Genomic DNA, 23,495 nt, shown 5'->3' with positions numbered 1-23,495 from the left:
CTCGCAAAACTGGATCCATATTCAATTTAATTACACTGTGTAACACAATTTTGGTTCCTGGGTAGTGAGTGTTATTTCCTAATTGCTTATGCCTCAAAAGTATAGAAAATGGCTATTATTCTCCACAAACTTTGCTTTTGTGACCAGGACAGTGATATTTTGAAATATCACTATTTCCAATGGGAAAATGGGCGAATTTGTGTCTTTTCGTTCACATAAAGTCAGAAACTACATATGAATCAAAATTAACATGTATTTATACTAAAGTAATACAAAAATGACTACAAAAGATTTAGAAGTGAGTAGTTTTTTCGAGATTTACGAATATACTGTAAATACAGTATAATCTCGAAAAACTAGTTTTTTTAAAAAAATAAAAATAAAAATGTATGGTTTGTCGCTTTTCAAAATGTAGTGTTGAGTTACAATATAGCTCAACCGCATTGCTTAAGTATGCTCACAGGTACGTTCATTAAAAAAAAAGAAACAACATTGAGAGAAATGGAAGGTTACATTTTAAAATGTCAGGGATAGAAACCAGACGATAAATTAAAAACAGGATTATTGCTGCCTGTCTAAATAATATACAAGTACGTCTAAATGACACGCTGCTTGTGTAAACAAATGCATGCTATTAACATTCCCTTTAAAAAGCAAATAAAGACATTTAAAAGCGTTCATTAATAATAAGAAGTAGAAGAAGAAGAAGAAGAAGAAGAAGAAGAAGATGATTATGGATAGCAACAGAAATACAGTAAACAATTAAATTAACTTAGGCGGCACAAGCAATATTCATGCTTTAACTAACCTAGCAACTGTGGTATTCTAGTTTTAACATTTCTCCTTGTTTGTTTATCTATTTTTAATTTTACATTTTAATTCAATTCTCACACAAAGGGAGCTTCCCCGAGAAATGGGTCCGACGGGGAAACCGTGCGAACCGCAGCACAGAAGATAACTCTGCTCAGAGTTAGTCAATATAATTCTCACTCGGCGGATAACAGAGGGGGGGTTATTTTGCACCCCATACTTAATTCAGATCCCCTCGTTTAATATCATGATATCCTTTAATAGATAACATGCCCCCCCTGTTTGAAATAAAAGGCAAAGGATTTACACCAGCAAGCGAGTGAAACGAGAATCAGGGCCCCCTCCTGCTTATCTAAATGATAATAACATATATAGACGGGTACATATTTTAAAACAAGATTGGATGGGGCTACCTAAAATAAATAACAATCATTACAAAAACAAAATGCATTCAAAACAACGACCCTTCTCTCTCGCCTCCCAAATCCTCTTCGCTCAAGCTGGAGTCCGGGTATTAGTAGCCGGTCCCTGACTTGCCAGGAAGGGAGTCAGATAGATAGAGAGAGAGAGAAAGGGAGAGACACTCTTGTAATTGTCATTGTCTGCGTTTAAATCGACGGGCTGAGAGAATAAAAGAAAAATCAAGAAAAACACGCCTGGACTCCCTTGAATCCCCGCAGGGATGCGCATGTACGCGTTTTCAGGAATCTCTCTCTCTCTGCTCCTGGAGTGTGAAAGCAGATCTATGCAGGAATCCCGGGGACCCTAACCTTTCCTCCCCCATGCACTAATTACACGATACAGGCAGCATTTAATTATAATCACTGTGTGAGAGTCTGCAGAGGACTTGCTCAGCAGTAGCACAAAGAGGGGGGGGGAGAGGCAGAAAGAAACAACGGAGAAGGGAGGGGGGAAAAAAAAATAATAACTTGGGGAAAGATTGTAATTTTAGTGGGAAATAACGTGAAACACAGTCATGAACGAGGAACGCAACAACGCTGCCAAACCAACAGGTAACGCCTTTGACTTGTGTGTGTGTGTGTGTGTGTGTATATACGTGTAATCTCGTTGTTTTCACGCATGGTTGTTGTATTTTGCATATGAGTGTGCGTGCGGTTTGTATTGGACTTCTTAAAAATATTTGTAGTGTGGATGGTGTGTGTTGTGCTGGAGCAGTGGAGTCGAGTTTATATGGTATTTTATATTATGTTGTCCTGTTTCTATTTGAGAATCAAAGATGAACTTGAGCGTTTTGATATATATATATATATATATATATATATTATATATATATATATCATAGTATATATAGTGTAATATAGCGCCGTTTTACTCGTTTTTGGGGGAGGGGGGCACACGCGTTATCTTTCCCATTGTGCGCCTTGGAAAAGCCGCTTACTGACGTCAACATTAGTAACAATGTTCTTGTTTTCAGTGAACTGTCCTGAATGCTAGACTGTAACTCGGGCTAGTGATAATAAATAACAGTACTGCTGCGTCTACTAACAACAGCACGGCTGCAAGCTATGCTAATAAAACCACTGCGCTTGTGTTCATAACCACACTCCAGTTTAGATCACTATTATTCCCCGTCGTGCAGCTCTTTCCCACCCGTCTACTCGCTGTTAATAAAAGCAGAAGATTTGGGAAGTTTCCGTGTCAGTAAAGAGGGGGACACATTGCCCGCAGCGGCCGTCCCATCTCCGAGGAGATCGCCTCGCAAAAAATAAAAATAAAAAAATAAAAAAAATATTTAGGAGCGGGGATTACACGCTGGCCAGTGAAAGCGCAGGAAGGGACGCGCACTTGTGCGTAATTGCAACGGGTGCATTCAGTACAGCGGCAGTGGGGCGAATCGATAGACGAAAACATAAGCCTATACCGGTAATAAAATCTACAGTTTTGTCTGGAAGGCGACTTGATCGTAAACGGCATATGATTGGAGACATGCGTAATCACGCAGGGTCCTGTAGAAAGACGCCGTGGTGAAGAAGTGAAGGCATGGCCACGCCGCTTTCGCCTCGTCTTGTAAACGCCAGATGTCTCTTACGCATTTCCTCAAAGAGCAGCGTTTTTTTTTTTTGTTTGTTTGTTTTGCCTTTGCATACAAGTGCTCGACTCTGTTTCGATGTGTTCTATATATCTCGGCAGCACAAGAATAGAGGCAGCCGCAAACCATTCTCCAAGTCGAAAAAAATACATTGCGAAGCCTGTAGAACTCTTAAGTCTGGATGAAGTGAAACAAACACATTTGAATTTACTTTTAAAAGAAACCCCGATTTGCTTGAATTTGTCTGGTGTGAAAGGAACTGAAGCAAACCTGGAAAAAAAAAAAAAAATCAGTTTGCTTGCGAGTCAAATAGGTGTGATAGTTTTCCAAGTGTGAAAACAAAATTGGAAGCAAATTCCTACATTGTTTCAAACTAAACCAGTCAGACCGAGTCCGTTTGAAATGGAGCCAGTGTGAATGCAGCCTAACGTTATCTAGCACAAGCTGTTGAGAATAGCAGGTCCGGGAGATATAGGGGGGCTTGTCTGTACATCTCGAGAACACACAAGAAGTTATTCCACACACTGTAAATCATTTTACTAGACTTTACCAGGACGCCTCATTCCCTTACCTAACGAAGGTCTTCCACTTGCCAAATTTCCATTAAACTGTTTAGTGCCATTTGCTCTTCGGACTTTGCCCTCACGCGTGGCGATGGGGGTGGTAGGGGGGGGTCGATGTCACTGACAGGCTGGTTGTGTTTTTTTTTGTTTTTTTTTTCAGTGAAACGCGATGATGAGGAGTATGAGATTTCAATTCCCTTTGAAGAAAATAATTTTGAGCAGACTGATTATTACAGCCAATCAGAGAACACTCTTGACGGTGAGAACAAGAGACCCTGATGTTGCTGTGATCCAGCCGTCTGAAATGTCTTTGTATCAGATGGGGGAAGACCTAACGTTACAATTAGATACACTGTTTAATCATTCTTATTGCACTGTGTGTTGTAATTAATCTAGTCCAGGGTGATGTGCGTGTGTGTGTGTGTGTGTGTGATACAAGCTGAGTCTCGCCCACTCAAGGTGAGAACAGCCAGTCTGCCACTCTGAGACGTTCATGGTTGCGTGGGTAGCAGCTTCACCATACAGCGCCCTGTACCATAGTCTGTCTGTGTGCGTGTTTGTCCAAAACATACAGCTACAGATCAACAATTACTGAATATCCAGGTAGCTTTTCCATTCTGAGTGCTTTTCCATAAAAATTCTCCATAAAATTCCATAAAAATTTTTGTTCGCTTCATGAAATATTTTACAGAATTTTTATTTTGTTTATTTTTATAGATCTCAGGATTAGTACTGTAATTTACAAAACACACACACAGTCGAAGTGGGTAGTGTGTGTGTGCTGGGAGGGAGCGAGCCTCAGTGTGCTGTGTAAAGTGACACCTGAGAATAAACTTTGAACAGAATGCAATCACTCTCAACTGAAACTTTACGAAAACTAAATAAATAAATCCGTTTTGCTATGAACACGTTTCTCAGTTGTGATTGAGGTACAAGAATGGCTTTATAGAATTATTAAAAAAATGTATGCCATAGACAGTACGTTTCAAAAAACATCGAGACTGTTATCCTGAGTGGTACCAGTCTTTATCTTTATATGCGACTTGGTGGTTAGCGCTGCTGCCTCACAGCGCCAGGGTCCTGGGTTCGAATCTGGCCTAGGGGGGGGTCTGTCTGTGTGTAGTTTGTTCTCCCCGTGTTCGTGTGGGTTTTCTCCAGTTTCCTTCCACTGTTCAAAGACATGCTGTTCTGGGTGATTGATCACTCTAAATTGCCCTCTGTGTGTTTGATGCCCTGCGATGGACTGGCATCCCATCCAGGGTGAAGTCCTGCGGTTATTGATAATAGATGATTTTATTAAAGTTTGAAATGGAGGGGAGGAATATAAACAGGAATCTACATTGCCATTACACAGCAAATAAATAAACTAGCTGATCGTGGGAATTCTGCATTTTAAAATACTGTATTTATAATTAAACTTTTGATGGAACGAATCTATAGAAAGGTAAAACGCATGTAACCAAGTACCCACCATCTCATCTAGTTTCATTTTTTTTTTTTTTTTTTTTTTGTACAATAATCTCATTTCACCCTCTGATGACTTGGCGGTGGCATTTTAATAATAAAAATGAAAATATGAATAAAAAGGTAGCAAAAAGCTTGTAGAAGCGCCGATGCTGTGTTAATGTATTTGCAAGTACACTCCACGCAGGGTGAAAAATGACGGCAGGTTTTGCTTATGTACAGTGCCTTGCAAAAGCATTCAGCCCCTTCCTAAAGAATCCCATTTTGTGAAGTTACAAAATGACGCATACACATTTTTAAACTTGATATTTTATTAAAAACTTGAATGGTCAAGCTGAAGACTAGAGATAAAAAAAAAACTGAAATATGTTGATTGCATAAGTATTCAGACCCGTCAACTCAGCATTCGGTGGAAGCATCTTTGGCATCTTTTTGGGTAAGTCTCTACCAACTTTGCACAGCGGCTTGGTGCAATTTGTGCCCAGTCTTCTTGGCAGATTTGCTCAAGCTCTCTCAAGTTGCTTGGGGATTGCTTATGGACAGCAGTTTTCAAGTCTTTCCACAGATTCTCAATAGGATTCAGGTCAGGACTTTGACTGGGCCACTCAAGGACATTCACTTGCCTATTCTTAAGGCCTTGTGCTTTGGATCATTGTTCTACTGAAAGGTGAATTTTCACCCCAGTTTTAAGTCTTTAGCAGACTGAAACAGGTTTTCCTCTAGTATGTGCCTGTACTTTGCTCTATCCATTTTTCCTTCAGTCCTAACAAGCTTTCCAGTCCCTGCTGAGGAGAAGCATCCCCACAGCATGATGCTGCCACCACCATGCTTGACTGTAGGGATGGTGTGGACTTGGAGATGTGCTGTGTTGGGTCTGTAGCAAACATAACGCTTGGCATTTAGACCAAAAAAAAGTTCAAATTTGGTCTCGTCTGACCACAACACCTTTTGCCACATTTTTGCTGGATCACTCAGGTGTTTCGTTGCAAACTCCATGCGGGCTTTGAGATGGCTTATTTTTAGTAATATCTTCCTTCTAGCCACCCTACCATACAGGCTACTTTTGCGAAGTGTTCTGGATATTGTTGACTGATGCACATTTTCTCCCATCTCAGCCATTGAACTCTGTAGCTCTTTCAAAGTTGTCGTTGGCCTCACAGTGGCATCCCTCGCCAGTTTCCTCCTTGCCCGGCTGCTCAGTTTGGAGGGACGGCCTGATCTAGGCAGTGTCTGGGTGGTACAATGCACCTTCCATTCCTTGATGATTGAGTAGACTTTGCTCACAGGGATATTCAGAGATGTCGATATTTTTTTTTTTTTGTACCCTTCTCCTGATCTGTGCTTTTTCAATGACTTTATCCCTGACTTGCTTTGAAAGCTCCTTGGTCTTCATGGTTGGGTCTTTTCTTAAAATTCGCCATCTGGCCAAGGAACCTCACAGAGACAAGTGTTTTTATTCTGAAATCATGAGAGCCATCGCTATTGCACAAGGACAGAGGCCATTCAACTAATTGCGTGGCTCGAAAAGGTCATTTTGTGCACCTGAATTCATTTAGGTTTGCCACAACGAATGATTTCAAAACTTATGCAATCATGACTTTGCCATTTTTATTGCATATAAATGATCTATTTACTTCTTTTTGTTTTTGCTTTGAATGTATGGAGTAGGTTGTGTTTAAAACACATATTAATTCCTACTTCAAAGTGTCATGACTGCAAGCTTTAAAGCAACAAAGTGTGAAAACTGTGAGGGTCTGAATACTTTTGCAAGGCACTGTAAATACACTCCTACAGAGCAGAGCATGATAATTAAGTGAAAAGTGTGTGTTTGTTTTTGAGTGACAATGTGTCCAATATAATCACAGTTCCGGGGGGTGGAAATGTTCTTCGGCCCCCAACCTCTGTGTCTCTCTGTGCGTGTGTGTGTGTGTGTGTGTGTTTCTCTAGCTCTGTGTATGGGAATTGTTAGTTCTGCAAACTGTCTTCTAATTGGCTGTTTCCTCTGCCCTGTTGCGTCCTGATTGGCAGAGATCTCAGAGCCCGCCCCCAGCTCATACGTGGTGGTGACCAATCTTCGAACCCAGCTCCAGATCTCCCTGGAGAAGAACTCCTGGCTTCAGAAGAGGATTGAGGATCTGGAGGAGGAGAGAGACTTCCTGAGGTGTCAGCTGGATCGCTTCATCGCATTCACCAAGGGGGACCAAGGTGAGGGGGAGAGAGAGGAAGTGCCGAGAGGATCAAGGGGTGAGGAGAATAGTATAATGGTATAAATTTGTTCCATGCCGTTCTCTTCAGCAGCAAGGCCTCCCTGTTGCTCACTCGGATCTCTAAAGCTCAGTCTCATTTCTTTCAGAAGGTGATTCCAGATCCTACTCATGGGAGAGACGCAGAGACAATGGTAAGTCTGTCTGCCTGCATGTCCATCTGTCAGCGTTTGTCTCTTTCTCTCTCTCTCTCTCCTGACTCTCTGCAGACCCCTCCTCCTCTTGCAGGTCTGGTTCCTCCATGCTTGCTTTCTCTCTCTCTCTCTCCTCTCGCTCTCCTGACTCTGCAAACCCCTCCTCTCCCAGGACCTGTTCCTCCATGTTCTCTCTCTCCTCTCTGTCTTTCATATTAATCTATTAATCTATCTCTACTCTCTCTAGTAATCTCTCTCTCCTCTCTCTATTAATCTCTCTCCTGACTCTCTGCAGACCCCGCCTCCGCTCGCAGGTCTGGTTCCTTCATGCTCTCTCTCCCTCTCTCTATTAATCTCTCTCTGCTCTCTCTCCCTCTCTCTATTAATCTCTCTCCCTCCTCTCTGCAGACCTCTCCTCCTCCTCTCGCAGGTCTGGTTCCTCCATGCTCTCTCGCCGCTCATCACTGCCTGCCGCTCCAAGCCAGCCCCCGCCCCCCCGGCACCATCCCAGCTCCCAGCACGGCTCCAGAACCCAGTCCTCCCAGCAGCACCAAGGGTCCAGCAACACCAGTAACAGCGCCACCTCCACCACAGCTTCCTACCAGCAGCAGAGCACAGCGGGAAACCAGTTAAACCAGCTGCCAGGACTGCAGGGTAAGAGGGGTATGAGGCGTTGTGCGAACGATGTGCGTTTATCGCGTTTACCCGATCACAGAATGACCCTTCAGCGTCATCGTGATACGTCATCAGGGCTCTCGCCAGCGCTGTTGAGCGTAAACGGGCCGCTACGTTGCTACCTGGAAAATGCGACTCTAATCGGGCCTCTACGCTGTGTGTTTAGTTTGCATAAAAAAAATAAATAAATAAATTCTGTGAAACATTGTTGATTATTCCTTTATGTGGGAAATTGGTTTGCTTGAAATACTTGTTTCAGCTCTCGGTACTCTTGAATGGGTTGGTTGTGGCAGCATGGTCTTTAGTTTGGTGCGTGTAACGCATGCGACACTGAGACGAGATTCAGCCTTATTAGCTCATTCCCCCTCTGTTGACGGATGAGACTAGATCCTGGGAGCGCCCCTGATACACGGCTCTGTCACAAGCAACACCATTGCAGGCCTTTATTACACCATCCCTCTAAGACTTTTAGTTAGCCACTGTGGCTAAAGTCACTTAACATTTTTTTAGCCACTCTGGAAAAACGTTAGCCACTTAACAATACTATAAACAAGTTCTAAACATACTGCTTCAGCAAGACAGAAAAATGTGTGTTTTATCTGAAAATTATAAACTTGGTTGCTTTTCTGCAAGGAGAATCCGCCCCTAACCAATACTTCATCAGCAAGCGCATAAGAAGCTCTGTGTGTTCTTTCTTGTCGCTTGTTTTATTCTCGGCAGTAGATCAAAAATCTAAACAGAGAGCCCTGGTTTCAGTAGGTAAAAAAGCTAATTTTAAATAATTTTATATTAAAATAACCTTGAAATTCAAGTGAAAGATGTACACGTGCTGCATTTTGGTTAAAATGGGAAATCGCTGACTAATACATGCCTCTAAAAACACCATCTCTTACTGTAAACCGGCTGCCAAAAGTGAGAGGCACCCATTGAGCCTGTACTGCACACAAGAGTCCTTTTAAAACAGAAACATTTTGTAACATCAAAATGTGATCATTAAATGCTTACGTTAAAATTAATTTAATTTGTCTCAAGTGCAACACTATCATGCTGTATTATTTTTACTAATATTTCCAAAGGCACAGTAGCACAAATTAATTGGAGAACAACAGCAGCATACGCTGCTGACAGGAGCCAATCTAACGTGAAGGAGCATCCCTTATTCCCACCCTAGAACTCTGAAACCACGCCTGACATGTAATCATTCAGTTGTGTGTGTCTTCCTGACACCTCACACTAACTAGACGTGCACTCTTTTGAGCGATAGCTGTGGTTAAGGCTTCATGTTCCGATTGGCAGATTTTCTACCTAAGGGGTCTGCAGAAAGCTTACCCGATGTTTAGTTTATTTGAGTGATTTGTACGTGTAATGTGGTCTGGGCCCCGTGGCCAGGTCGAAATAGGGAGGTCGAAATTGACTGACGTTTGTCTTTAAAAACAAACAGATGTATCGTTGTTGAAGCCGACACTCGGGGATCCTTCAAGAAGCTGCTTGATGAGATTCTGGGCTCCTTCAAGAAGCTGCTTGATAAGATTCTGGGATCCTTCAAGAAGCTGCTTGATGAGATTCTGGGATCCTTCAGGAAGCTGCTTGATGAGATTCTGGGATCCTCAAGAAGTTCTTTCGACGACCTACTCTAATCCCTCAAGAGCTCCTTCTAAGACTAATGACTCTCTGGGATCCTTCAGGAAGCTGCTTGATGAGATTCTGGGATCCTTCAGGAAGCTGCTTGATGAGATTCTGGGATCCTTCAGGAAGCTGCTTGATGAGATTCTGGGATCCTTCAGGAAGCTGCTTGATGAGATTCTGGGATCCTTCAGGAAGCTGCTGCTTGATGAGATTCTGGGATCCTTCAGGAAGCTGCTTGATGAGATTCTGGGATCCTTCAGGAAGCTGCTTGATGAGATTCTGGGATCAATAAGCTACTAACAACCAAACGAGCAAGATGGGCCGAATGGCCTCCTCCTCTCGTTTGTAAACTCTCGTGTTCTTATAATAAAAAACACTTAGAAAAATATGATTTTGTCTCGAATGTAATCCAGGTAACAGTACCATCAAAAGAATATTGTGTGGGATTGATATTATATTTTGAGAACTTATTATACAACTAATTTCAGGGGTTTTGTTGTATTTTATGATTTGTAGCCACTTTAGAGCTGTTAACCTTTTCAGAACTGCTGAATAGATGAAACGCACACACTGCCCTTCGTAGGGGATGATCACGCTGTGTGAGCCCACCCTACTTCTAGTGCAAACGTTAATCATTGAATTAAATTTTTTCAGTATTTAAGTTGCTGTAGTTGGGTGTCCCTTGTTGATTTCTAATCCTCGTTCTGTCTCCCGCAGCTCTGAAGGGTGATGGAATGGGAGGGCTGGGATTTGGGGCGAATGGAGATGATCTGCTGGGAGAGGAAGAGGAGGGGCTGTGGGAGGAAGAGGAAGTGATGTCGGGAGAGGAGGCCATGTCGGACCGAGGGAGCGGGGCCTCCAAGAGGGGCATGGCCTCGGCCAACGGTCACCATAGCGTCAAGAGGAGGCGCGTCATCAGAATCTCCAGAGAGAGGCAGAGAGGTGAGCAGCGAATCAGAGGGGAGAGGGGCAGGGTTTTGTGATGCTCAAAGGGGGCGCCAGAGAGATCAGTGATTAATACTTAATTGAGGCAAAATAAAAGCTGCAGTAATCCATGAATGGATTCACTGACGAAGATAACCACGTTTCCAGTGTGGAACTGACCTGAGGGAAGGAGACACTACTTCACACAGTGGTGAGTGGACGGAATGGGTTGCCAAGGGTTACCTAGCCATGTTGTTAAGGCAGAATCACTGGTGTCTTTGAAGACCCAACTTATTTTGCTACTAGAAACTGGATATTATGATTCGACTCTACCCCTTCCGCTCTCCGCTAAAAAACATTCCTCTACAGTAAGATTTTCTAGTGCATGTTTAACAGAGACATTGGTCTTGAGTACAAATATAACCCCTCTCTTCCCCTGAGTTAAAGCCTACTCATTCTACAGTAAGAGCTGGCTTCAGTATGACTCTAACCTCTCTCTCCTCAGTCAAAGACCCAGCGGGCGTGCTGTTCCGCTACAGGAAGATCCTCCTGACCTATCAGAAGCTGAAGAACATGACGAAGGCGTTCCAGCACCATGGCGTGGACCGGAACACCGTGGCCTCGACCACGCCCATCGCCGAGTTGCTGCTCGTGGCCCCCGAGAAGATCGCAGAGGTGGGAGAGTTCGACCCGGCCAAGGAGCGGCTATTGGACTACGCGCGCCGCTGCTACACCTCGCTCGACGAGGAGACCTCGCTCAAAGTGCAGGCCTTCAAGAAGAACAACCTGCTGCTGCCCATCTCCTACCGGTTCAAACGCTAGAGGGAGGGGGAGGGGGAAAAAACGACCTGCTCTTCTCATACAGGTTCAAACACGAGAGGAGGGGAGAGGGGAGAACAACCCGCTGCTGCCCATTTTCTACGGGTTCAAACGCTAGAGAGATAAAAACACACAACCTGGACAACCTACTGCTGCCCAACTTCTACCGCACCAGACACTAGAGAGAGGAGGCAAAAGGAGAGGAAAGAAAAGAGAGATCTTCTGCAGATTCAAACACTGGAGTGGGAGGGGGTAGTAAGAGAGCTTCCGTGTGATTTTCATAGCGTTTGAAGCACAAGAAACGGAGAGGAAGGTGAATAGAGTCACAGATTGGAGAGAAGGAAAGGAGCTTCAAACGCCATGCTTCACTTTATTTCTACCCGTGAAGTAACACAGTTCTGAAAGTGCGCTAAATATATTCAGGAAAGCGAGAGGGGCTTCAAACATATATTTTTTTATTTAAAAAATATATTTAAGAAAGTAAGTTTTGCTGTGAAATATATTTTAAGAAAATATCTCAATATATTTTTTACATTTAAGTCGCTACATTTATTGTAAATCATCTCTGAAACAGTCACAGCGTGGACGAGGTGAAAAAAACCCATATACTCAAATCTAAGGACGAGTTCAAAAATATAAATACAAATTCAAAATGGCATTTAAAGTTGTGTACAGTCCTTAAAGCTAAAAAGTATTAAAACAAACATTTCGAAAACCTACACCTTTTTTCTGAAACACTAATAATGTCGAAAGCTTTGAACCTGTAACGTTTAAGTAGTTAGGCTCCATTTTCAACGTTTTATGTTTTGTTTTTTTTTTCACCAGAGTCCCTAGTAAATCACTCTGATGTTTCAAAGTACTGTTTCTTTTAGAGCCGGGCTCTATCAGCCTGAATCCTGTTACTTTGCACCAGGTTGCTGGGCTTTCTGCTCAATGCTGTCGTTCTCGGTTTATTGTGCTTCGGAGCAGCTGCTGGGGGGGAGGTATCCAAGCCGAGGAAAATCGAACGCAACGGGCGTCAATCAAACCCAACGCTTTCCTATCGGTGACTCCGAATAGCTCCGCCCCGTCCGATCACAACTCAGCTGGTAAGAAACACGCCTCCTAGACTGAAAGCGGCTAAACCTGTCGTGTGATTAACGAGATGTTCCACTGAAGAACCCTTCAAACGCTCTAAAAAGGGGAGGGGTTTGTTAAACCAAACGAACTCTAGCAGCGCTTGATGTAATTTCTCACCTACACTGCCGCTGCGATAGCAGGCACTGTCACTAAAAAATATTGTAAACTAACTTTTTTTTTTTGTTTGTGTGTGTGTGTGTGTTGGACTGCAAGGTGCTTCAGGGTCAAAATGTAATTTTTTTTTTAAAACGCATTAACTAGTAATCGAAGGGGGATGTGTCCGGACTCTCTTATCTTTAAAACACTAACCGCAGCAAAGAGCTAACTGTGGCCTTAGCACATCTTGGTCACTTTATTAGGACCTGTCCCTGCTATCGGGTGACTGTTTGATCTCCGCCTTGACGGGGCCTCGACTCCACAAGCTGTTGGAGGGTGTCTCTGTTGATCCGCTCCCTCATTAGTATTGTCTCTCTGATCTTCCCCCTCGCTCTCTCTCTCTCTTCACACCCCATTCCCTTTGCCATTGATGATTCACGCTGATGAAACTCCAGTGCAGCCGAACCAGCAGGACTGTCCTTCCTACTGATAGCAGTTCCCTCAGCGGAGCTCTCAGAATCATGGCTAAGCTATTTTAGGTACAGCAGAGTGGAACCACGATTATCCTGCCCTCCTCGCAAATACATCAGTGAGACGCATACACACAGTAGTCTCTGGCTAAGAGGCCACCCACAGAATGATCACAGACACAATCTACCAAGGCCAGTCACTGTATGAATCAAATACGTTACTTCTCTCGTGGCGCACGTGCGTGACCGAAATAAGAGAAAAGCAATAGGCACGCGTATGTAACTGTAATCATAAACTAACTGAAACTCCATTTAACAAAACCCCTGCATACAGTACAAATGCAGCACCGGCTCTAGATTTACTCTCGCGGTGACAAGTCCATTTTGAAAAGATTGAGCAAACCGTTCGAATCTGGTTTTGATGATGATGAGTTATCAGGTTACAAAACATACCGGTCAGCAGCGAATCGCTAGCGGTGCCACAAATGTCATCTTTTAAGAGAAGTTCCTGTTCCAGGAGGTGAAGCATTTACAATGGGGAAAATTCCTTTTCACAACGAGGTTGTTGTCGAAGCCAAAGTGTTCTCTTAGGAGGTGTTCCTATGTGCGAAGAACACCACATCTATCTACATATGTATCTTACTGCTGTGTTGTTTTTATCCACTAGGGGGCAGTAATAATGCTTAAACTCTGTGGTGTATCTTGCATAAATATTAAACCACAAAGTAGCACTGAATTTAGAAATACTAAAAGAAACTTCTATAGTTCAGTGACGAGCAGTGTAGAATTAGATTTGAATTCCCACTCTGGTATGCCTGATAGTGAGTCGGAGAGCTCTGTTGAGGACACATGATAAGCATACAAAGTAAATCTAAACTACAAGAACAGTCCATAGCTTGAGACGACTGTGAGGTTTCACTGCTGTACCAAGTCGCTCTTTCAAATGTAGTTTAAATGTAATTGTAGCTGACAAAATAATCCCCTGAATCTGACCTGTCCTGCTCTTCCATTCGCTACACGGCTCTCAAATGTGCAGTTTTGAAAGATGCTGGATTTTCATGTTTCATGTTAAAGAAAGTTCCCACTTTCCATGCCTCACTCACAGGAAATCTGTCACACTCGCACTTCCTAGGGCAGCAGGGTCTTCCAGGTCGCTGTCTGACAGCGTGTCAGTCAACAGCGGAAGCGGCAGCTGATTGGTCAATGAAAGAAGCCGTTGAAGGGGTGTAATTTCACCCTCCAGGTGACCAAGGAAGTGTGACATGATCTGAAAGCAGGGCTTGTGCAAAGAGATTTCTTTAACCCAGCATAGCAGCAGGTACAGTGAAAATCCATGTGTGCTCCAGCATCTTTCTAAACTGTACATCTGAGGTGTGTGTGACGGATTGAAGTGCAGGACCGATCAGATTCAGGGAATGCGTTTGTTCGTTACGAGCAGTTTTTAATAAAGTTAGGAGAGGAAGTGCAGAAAGTGATCTATAATAACGATACTGATGCAAAAAATGAAGTGTCTTCTATTTTGTTTTGTTTTTTTTATATTTTGAACTGATTTGAATTACTTCAGTAATTAAAGATGCAATCAAGTTATAAAAAAGTATGTTTATAAAAAAACAAAATCTTGTTGATATTCGTACTGAGAAATTGGTAATAAATGTTGTTGTTCTGGGGAAAGAACCTTGTTTTGATTCTGATGTTTTGTCCAGTCGACCCCCTTTCCCTGTCTCTTATGGTACAAGACTGCCGTCTGTCTCCTCGCTAGACAAAAAGAAGTGAATCTGTCCAGTAGATTTCCCCTCCCAACACACACACACACACTTTCCCCGTCTCTTATAGTACAAGAAAGTGAACATTTCTGAAACACATAAAAGAAAAATCTATATAAACTGGTGAGATAATAAAAACTCAAATCAAGGTCTTTTTAGCAATAAAGCCATTTAATCAGCAGAGTAACATACCTTCATGTGGAGAAGTCTCCATCATTGACATCGCTGTTAGTAGACAAGCTTCTTAAAAAAAAGTTCTCGCTTCTCACAAAGTTCAGCTCACTTTTTTTTGCTGCAGATCCTTGAGGTCAAGCCAGCGCAGGCTACTGTCCAAAAGTTATTCAATGTTTTCTATTTTGCACAGCAGCTGAGAATTGAAGGGTCGATGGACATCTGCTGAACCCCCAAGCCACAGCGATGTGAGCTACCAGCCCCTGGAGGACAAAGTCCAGCCTTGCAGTTGTTTCTGCTTGCCTGGCCGGTAGGGGCAGCTGTAGCACAGCGAGGTGGCTCGGTAGATTTTGCCTCCTCAACGTTGCACAGGAGCCAGTGCTCTGCTCATTGGTTCTAGTTGCCTGTAATAGACATGTGTAGCAGAGGCTGGATCAACAGCAGTGTCTTTATAGGAGTAAGAGACAGCGCCATCTAGTGTCACTTTGTAAACTCATGCCATGCTTCTCGAACCATTATCAAATCTGGCACAGTGGACAGGGGTGTTATGTGGGGGGGGGGGGGGGTCTGCTTAAGTTGTTTGTTAGTCTTCTGGAGTAATGAAGAGTTTATGTTGACTCAGAAATGTCTTCATCTAGACAATGTGGGGAAGCTGTAATAAAAAAGGCCAACAAGATGCTCGGATACATTGTGAAAAGTGTTGAATTTAAATCAAGGGAAGTAATGTTAAAACTGTACAATGCATTAGTAAGACCTCATCTAGAATACTGTGTTCAGTTCTGGTCACCTTGCTACAAAAAAGGATATGGCTGCTCTAGAAAGAGTGCAAAGAAGAGCAACCAGAATTATTCTGGGTTTAAAAGGCATGTCATATGCAGACAGGCTAAAAGAATTGAATCTGTTCAGTCTTGAATAAAGAAGACTACGTGGCGACCTGATTCAAGCATTCAAAATCCTAAAAGGTATTGACAATGTCGACCCAAGGACACAGCAACTTCACACTCTGATGTGACAGCACAGCTTGGGCGAGCTGAATTCTTTCACCCAGTGTCATGGCAGACCTAATGAAAACAAATGAAAATACATGTTTACTGTAAAGTTTCTTCATCTGTGACCTAAGCAGCAAATGTAATGTAAGTGCAGGGCAGGCCAGAGGATCTCTTGTTACTATTGCATTGCTAATCACTTATTTTAAATCAGCCTTTACCTGACTTTGAGCTTGTATGAAGAATACTAACGGCCAGGCACTGAAGAGCCTTCATCATTCAGTTAAAATCATGTGAAACACTGGCTTTTGAACCCTGCCAGCCCCGCCTACTCTCTCTGTCTGTATTAATGCAGAGTAGGCAGGGCAGGTTGAACGATCACACTGCCGCACGACTTGAATGAAATGAGGAAGGCTGCTCTGCTTACCCTAACCCAGCTGCAGCACAGAAACCAGAACCAAAGAAAACGCAGGCCACAGAGGGGAAGAGACGCTTCTTCACACAGAGCGGTGAGATCCGAAACCGTTAATGGGTGCTGCGAGGAATTATACACGTTTTTTCAATAGCAGCGTAGTACTGCTACAGGGGTCTTTAATACACAGCACAACACTATCCCACAGTCTCCAGTGATCTTTTGACACAGGACAAGAACTTCTGATGTCTCTCGTTCAGGAAATTCTTTTAGAATACACAGTAAAATGAGATGATTGTCTATTTTTTTGTAATGCAGATTAAGATACTGGTTGACCCTGGGGGAGGGGAAAAAAAAAATATTACTGGAGTGTGTTCAATAAGCAGAGTGCTCAGGGTGTTGCGTGGCTCTTTCTATTGAACTATGACCCTGCCACGATATTCCTCACATAGAGAGGCCAGCTCTGAACTGCCTAGCTGGAAGTTGAAAATAGCAAATAGTTTTTTTAGTAATATGGACTTGGTTGACCAACACATGTCTGCTATTATTTGTTGTCATTTTGTTTTTGTTTTTTTTTATTCAGATTTTATTTTTAAAGAAACATGGCCTATTTATAACGTGACAAATCTGACTCGAGATTCTAAACCAAAAGAAGAGAGTCGTAACTTCACAAGAGCAGTCGGCAACGCTTCATCAGGACACTTCAGGAGAGGTAAAAACATCCCAATTAAACAAGGCCCTTACTCACACTTCTATACTCATTACGACACCCATAGAGAAGCGTTTTTACTGTTTTTTTATCGCTAAAGAAAAATCACATCCCACTAAGAATAAATGGCACTTGAAGCTTCCAAACAAAACGAATCGTTGGTTTTTATTTCTAAACTAACAAGGCGAGACACCTGGGATGCCGACACGACAGATTTCCTTCCACGGCAGCCTGAGAAATTACAGGAGACTCCAGCAAGCTCCTTCAAGAGATCAGCCTGGTTTGCTCAAGTCATGCTCGCTCGCTTCATCATTTTAAAATACGGTATTCCAATTGGACAAAGTGACGCCCCAATTAAGTGACAGAAACAGCATTGGGAGGAACCGTCTCCCGTAGCAGTGTCCCCATCGGGCAGGGCCGATAGTATGGCATTTAAAAACAAATTAATTAAAAAAATGGTGATCTCTTGCCTGGTATTTTCAAAGTGCTCGCTTCTAACACAGCACTGCCTGACTGCGTCCGTCCTTACGGGGCTCCAGGGGAGAGCGCCTTGCAGACAGTGCTGGACTAACTTTGGATTGTACAGGACATTGTGTGTGTGTGTGTGTGTGTGTGTGTATACACACGCACACACACTGTAGGGAGACGGGCTCCAACAGAGATGGATTTAACACCTGTTGCATAGAGGTTCAGACCCATTCTGATTTTACTGTGAGTTTAATAACACACACCTGAGCTTATCTGTACACACTGTAGCTAATCAAGCACATACTAAAACGTAGAATGGCTGAAACTGCTATGCAACAGGAGCCTTATTTCCATACCTGTCTAATATATATAAACTCACGAACAATACAAGTTTCATTAAATAAAGGATTTTTTTTTTTTAACCAAAGGTTATACTGAAATCACGTCTTACTGATGAGATTTATGGTTTGTGCTTTCTTTTTGTTAGTTTCTTTATTTTTTTTGATCGATAAAGGGTTTACTATATATTATAAAGACATTTTTATCACATCAATACCAGGGTCCAATATGTATTATAAAGACATTTCAGATGGCTGTCAAATCGGACAGCGTTCCTGCCTCGGGCTTGTCTTTCTGCCCTTGCTCCTCTGTGGAGTGCTTCCTCTGGCAGTGTCGTCTCAGCGTGGTTCTCTCGGTGAATCTCATCCGGCACACCTGGCACTGGTACGGCCGCTCCCCGGTGTGCACTCTCTGGTGCTGGAGCAGCTCCCCCTGCTCTCGGAACCCCTTCTGACAGACGGTGCACTGGAAGGGCTTGCCAGCGTCGGAGTGGACATGTCGGTGGCGGGCGAGGTGCGAGGAGCGCTTGAAGGCCTTGCCACAGTCGGTGCACACGTAGGGCTTCATCTCCAGGTGAGTGATGCGGTGCCTCTCCAGGTAGGAGCGGTAGGGGAAGGCCCTGGAACACACCGTGCACACGTAGGCTTTGATGTGGGTACGCTGAGGGCTGCCGGTGGCACGCGGCAGTGCCGAGTCGCTCTGGTGCTCCCCGCTTTTGGGAGTCAGTATCGGCCACATGCACAGGGTGTAGGGGACCCCCATGGCGTCAATCAACAGGACCCCCCTCGCGCTGTACAGGTCCCCGGGGTCGGAAGTTTCAGGCAGTGCCGGCAGCAGGCTTTGTGGGCAGTCCGGTTCGTAGGCGTGCTTGTGTTTGGCGGCAGCCAGCCTCGAGCCCGAATCTGCGTGGTGAAGAGTCCGAGCCGAGTCTGTGACGTGTGTTGGAGTTTCTCTTTGCGCTTTCTGTTTTGTATCTCGTATAGCATCTCGACACCTGGGTCCAGGATCAAAGTCTAAATCTGTTTCCGAATCTGTCTTCCGTGAATTCCTGGCTGCTTTTGTACTGGCATGTTTCAGATTTTCTTCTTGCATTTCCTGACTCTGTTCCATCGCTTTGGGTTTTGTGTCTTGTTTTGTTAATTCTGATCCTGAATCTGTGTTCTGTGAACTTCCAGCCGCGTTCAAAGCGACATGCGTCAGAACGTCTTGTCGCGTGTCTTTAGTTAGTTTTGCTTTCCGTTTCTTATCTTGACACCTGGGTTCGGGATCAAAGACTAATTCTGATTCTGAATCCGTGTTTTGTAGATTCCCAGCTGCGTTCTGCAGTTCCTGTTTTGTGACCTGACAGCTTGTTCCATGTTCTCTGTGTAATCCAATATTGGGTTTGGCTTTCGTGTTCCTAGTTCCGTGGTTTTGGCGTTGCAATCTCTGCGTTCCCTCGCGGTTCAGTTTCGTGTTGCGAAGTGGCGATGCAGTTTCTAAATTTAAATCCGAAAAAAGCCCGTAGCAAACCAACTTGGTTTCTGCAGCGGCATTTAAACCCTGGTCCGATCCCGTGGTCTCTGAGAAATCCAGTCTCAGGTGCTGCTTCCTCTCGTATCGTTCACAACTGAGTCCCCGATCCGATCCTAATTCCAAACTACTGATAGTGCTGTCACCACTTTTGGGAATTGTTGTAGGATTTGTGGTTTCCGTGTTCAAGGCATGTTTCCCAATGGGATTTGTCCCACTCAGTTTCCTTTTCCGAGATTTATTTCCAGAATCTGACTCCAAATTCAAGGCGGTTCTCACATCCTGTTGCGTTTCGTTGTGGATCTGAGGATCTGGAGTAAGAGCGTTCACACCAGTGTTTGTGTCTGAGTCCAGACTGATTTCTTGTTGTCTTTTACTACCAATTTGTAAATCTGGAGTAAGTGCGTTCGCATCTGAACTCATATCAGAATCAACGTCCATTTTCATGTCTTACAGTGATTTGCTCCAGGCGTGTGACTGTTCGCTCACGCAGGTGTTTCTATCTCAATGTGAAGTTGTACCCGATTCCATGTTGGCTTCTTGTGTCTTACTGAATGTGGATGAAGTTCCATTAAAATCTTGAGTTTGTTTCATACTGTCTATTCACCGTTGCTGAGTTTTCCTGGACAGTGTTAGTTAGAACTCGTGTTGCAGTTTGGATTGGTATTGGAGCCTTTGTACAGACTGTCTGAATCGGACAGGTTTAATCTCTCTGCACTCATGTTGAGATCAAGCTGCTTTCTTGTTTGCATTCTTCCCTCTATCTCTTCTCTCCCTTTCCAAAGAAATAATTCCTGTTTATTTCGTGAATGCTTGCAACACAATCTTTCTTTCTTCTGTTTATAGTCAGGGAATTTCAAGTAAACTAAACACTGTAGAGAGACAAAAAATATATATAATGTTTTGCAAAATACCGTACAAAACTCTGCTAAAGAATGTCCTAACACCTGTCCTCAATGCTGCTGTCCTGCACCACGCCTGTCCTCAGTGCTGCTGTCCTGCACCACACCTGCCCTAAATGCTGCTGTTCTGCACGCCTGTCCTCAATGCTGCTGTCCTGCACCATGGTGGCCCAACTCATAAACTTTCATCATCTTAAGATGGTAACCTTTTCAATTGCTTTGTTGTTTAATCCACAACCCTTTGTTCTCAAGAACCTTGTACTTGGCTTGATTCATACGCCCTTCACAAAGACAAATCTGCTCGATTCCAGCCTTGCTGAAGCACCCCCAGATGAGTCCAATTTTCAGCTTTGCCCAACACCTGGTCTTCTAATGGTTAGACGGAGACCTGGAGAGGCCTACAAGCAACAGTGTCTCGCACCCACTGTGAAATATGGTGGAGGATCGGTGATGATCTGGGGGTGCTTCAGCAAGGCTGGAATCGGGCAGCTTTGGCATGAATCAAGCCAAGTACAAGGTTGTCCTGGAAGAAAACTTGCTTCCTTCTGCTCTGACAATGTTCCCCAATTTTGAGGACTGTTTTTTCCAGCAAGACAATGCTCCATGCCACACAGCCAGGTCAATCAAGATGTGGATGGAGGACCACCAGATCAAGACCCTGTCATGGCCAGCCCAATCTCCAGACCTGAACCCCATTGAAAACCTCTGGAATGTGATCAAGAGGAAGATGGATAGTCACAAGCCATCAAACAAAGCCGAGCTGCTTGAATTTTTGCGCCAGGAGTGGCATAAAGTCACCCAACATCAATGTGAAAGACTGGTGGAGAGCATGCCAAGACGCATGAAAGCTGTGCTTGAAAATCAGGGTTATTCCACCAAATATTGATTTCTGAACTCTTCCTAAGTTAAAACATTAGTATTGTGTTGTTTAAAAACGAATATGAACTTATTTTCTTTGCATTATTCGAGGTCTGACAGCACTGCATCTTTTCTGTTATTTTGACCAGTTGTCATTTTCTGCAAATAAATGCTCTAAATGACAATATTTTTATTTGGAATTTGGGAGAAATGTTGTCAGTAGTTTATAGAATAAAACAAAAATGTTCATTTTACCCAAACACATACCTATAAGTAGTAAAACCAGAGAAACTGATAATTTTGCAGTGGTCTCTTAATTTTTTCCAGAGCTGTGTGTATATATAAGTATGTTTGTGTGGTCATGTGTTTACAAAACCCTAAAGTCGTTACAAATTGTAGAACCTGATACATTTATAGTATATAACAATTTCTCAAAATACAATACAAACCTCACAAAGCTCTTTTGATTGTACAGTTCGGCACAACTTCATTATGCTTTACAAAACTAGTGAGACTGAAACTGATAAACGATCTAAATCTATGAGCTAGCTGTATTTAAACTGCTGTTCGTGGGGGGTGGGGAGTTATATGATCATTAATTATAAAGTTGTGTGTTTTTGTCCTTGAAATGAATGAGATTTACAAGAAAATCGCATTCATTTTCATAACAACAATAATAATAAATAATAATAATAATAATAATAATAGATATTATCTTTCTTTACAAATGTTTTAAATTTGACATTTTGGATTCACGTGTTGCCAACGATAACTTCTTGTGGCTGAAGAGACATTCTCAAAAACAATATTTATCGCCTAACATTATTATAAAAACCGGGACTAATGCGCTCAAGGGCGTGCTTTCCTTAAATCTGAAAGTCTCAATGAGCGTGCAGTTCTGGTTAGCTGGCTAATTGTCGAGTTAATTAGTTTGAAATGTTTAAATTGAGACGCCTCTTGCTACTCACCCCCGAAACATTTCACAGTCTTGCTGAAGCCCCTTTGCTCAAAACGGGGTCCCGCACCAAAACAGTGCCGGGGCGACACAAGGACTTTGTGTTCCCATTACACATTTTCAACTTAATTGTAGACATACGTCGTTGTGATTATTATTATTATTATTATTATTATTATTATTAGTAGTAGTAGTAGTAGTAGTATTATTTTAAATGTAGAGTTAATGTGAAAATGAATTGCTTACGATTTTTTTTTTAGGAGAGTACGAGGTAAACAAAAAAGAAAAACACTAGATACAGTAATAAAGGTTTTTAACTTTTATTTTAGGTAATCAGCGCATCCCAGTTAAGCATGTGTATTTTTTTTTTTTTTTTTAATGTCAACTTTCTAAACATTATTTAAAGCGCTTCTAAAAATGTAGGATGCTTTTTTTACTTCTTGTTACCGGATGAACTGGTATTTGTAGTCTGTCAATGAGGCGCCATTTCTTGAATTTGTAGTTCCCTAACCATTTCGTGGTGTGTGCTTTTCTGGGATTTGTAGTTATTTTTTTGTGTCCATGCTGTTTGTAAGGGGTGTGGCACATTACAATCATTTTCATATAAAAACAGCAAGGAAAAGCATCTATAACAATATATATTCGCTTCTATAACAAGGTACTTGTTATAGAAGCGAATATATATTGTTATATTCAAGTGTTGAATTTAAATCAAGGGAAGTAATGTTAAAACTGTACAATGCACTAGTAAGACCTCATCTTGAATATTGTGTTCAGTTCTGGTCACCTTGCTATAAAAAAGATATTGCTGCTCTAGAAAGAGTGCAAAGAAGAGCGACCAGAATTATTCCGGGTTTAAAAGGCATGTCATATGCAGACAGGCTAAAAGAATTGAATCTGTTCAGTCTTGAACAAAGAAGACTACGTGGCGACCTAATTCAAGCATTCAAAATTCTAAAAGGTATTGACAGTGTCGACCCAAGGGACTTTTTCAGCCTGAAAAAAGAAACAAGGACCAGGGGTCACAAATGGAGTTTAGAAAAAGGGGCATTCAGAACAGAAAATAGGAAGCACTTTTTTACACAGAGAATTGTGAGGGTCTGGAATCAACTCCCCAGTAATGTTGTTGAAGCTGACACCCTGGGATCCTTCAAGAAGCTGCTTGATGAGATTCTGGGATCAATAAGCTACTAACAACCAAACGAGCAAGATGGGCCGAATGGCCTCCTCTCGTTTGTAAACTTTCTTATGTTCTTATGTTCTTATAATACCCAAGTATTGAGATGTCCTGGGTTTTAATGGAGAAGGGGACTTGATTACTTTGATGCCACCTTTAAAAAGAAGTTAGCAGGTGGTTTCATAAAAAAAAAGGTTTACATTTGTGAATGAAACACTTTCCAAGTAAC

The 23,495-nt window shown here is 42.8% G+C and overlaps 2 protein-coding genes across 7 annotated transcripts; one reads left to right on the top strand and one right to left on the bottom strand.

Annotated features, from left to right (window-relative positions):
• The first annotated feature begins 1,351 nt into the window (after positions 1–1,351).
• Positions 1,352–11,516, top strand: LOC121307272 (coiled-coil domain-containing protein 106-like). 6 transcript variants are annotated; one of them, XM_041239443.1, is made up of 7 exons: positions 1,352–1,823; positions 3,584–3,682; positions 6,916–7,131; positions 7,244–7,285; positions 7,694–7,948; positions 10,304–10,528; positions 11,016–11,516. In XM_041239443.1, the coding sequence occupies exons 1-7, from the start codon at positions 1,787–1,789 to the stop codon at positions 11,330–11,332; spliced, it is 1,191 nt and encodes a 396-aa protein (XP_041095377.1). In that variant the 5' UTR covers positions 1,352–1,786; the 3' UTR covers positions 11,333–11,516. The 6 variants fall into 6 exon arrangements, with proteins under 6 accessions (XP_041095377.1, XP_041095382.1, XP_041095381.1 ...); XM_041239447.1 differs by having other exon boundaries at positions 1,353–1,823; positions 6,916–7,092; XM_041239445.1 differs by having other exon boundaries at positions 1,353–1,823; positions 7,241–7,285; positions 7,694–7,939.
• Positions 11,517–15,867: 4,351 nt separating this feature from the next.
• On the bottom strand, positions 15,868–22,185 carry LOC121307288 (zinc finger protein 236-like). Its single transcript, XM_041239473.1, has 2 exons — positions 22,103–22,185; positions 15,868–20,246 (listed from the first exon to the last, which is right to left on the bottom strand). Exon 2 carries the CDS (start codon positions 19,819–19,821, stop codon positions 18,109–18,111), a length of 1,713 nt encoding a protein of 570 aa, XP_041095407.1. The 5' UTR covers positions 19,822–20,246; positions 22,103–22,185; the 3' UTR covers positions 15,868–18,108.
• Positions 22,186–23,495: the final 1,310 nt, after the last annotated feature.

The sequence above is a fragment of the Polyodon spathula genome, chromosome 54, assembly GCF_017654505.1.
Source record: "Polyodon spathula isolate WHYD16114869_AA chromosome 54, ASM1765450v1, whole genome shotgun sequence".
Taxonomy (NCBI): domain Eukaryota; kingdom Metazoa; phylum Chordata; class Actinopteri; order Acipenseriformes; family Polyodontidae; genus Polyodon; species Polyodon spathula.
The sequence above is the reverse complement of the archived record's forward strand: the minus strand, read 5'-3'. Positions and strand labels throughout refer to the sequence as shown.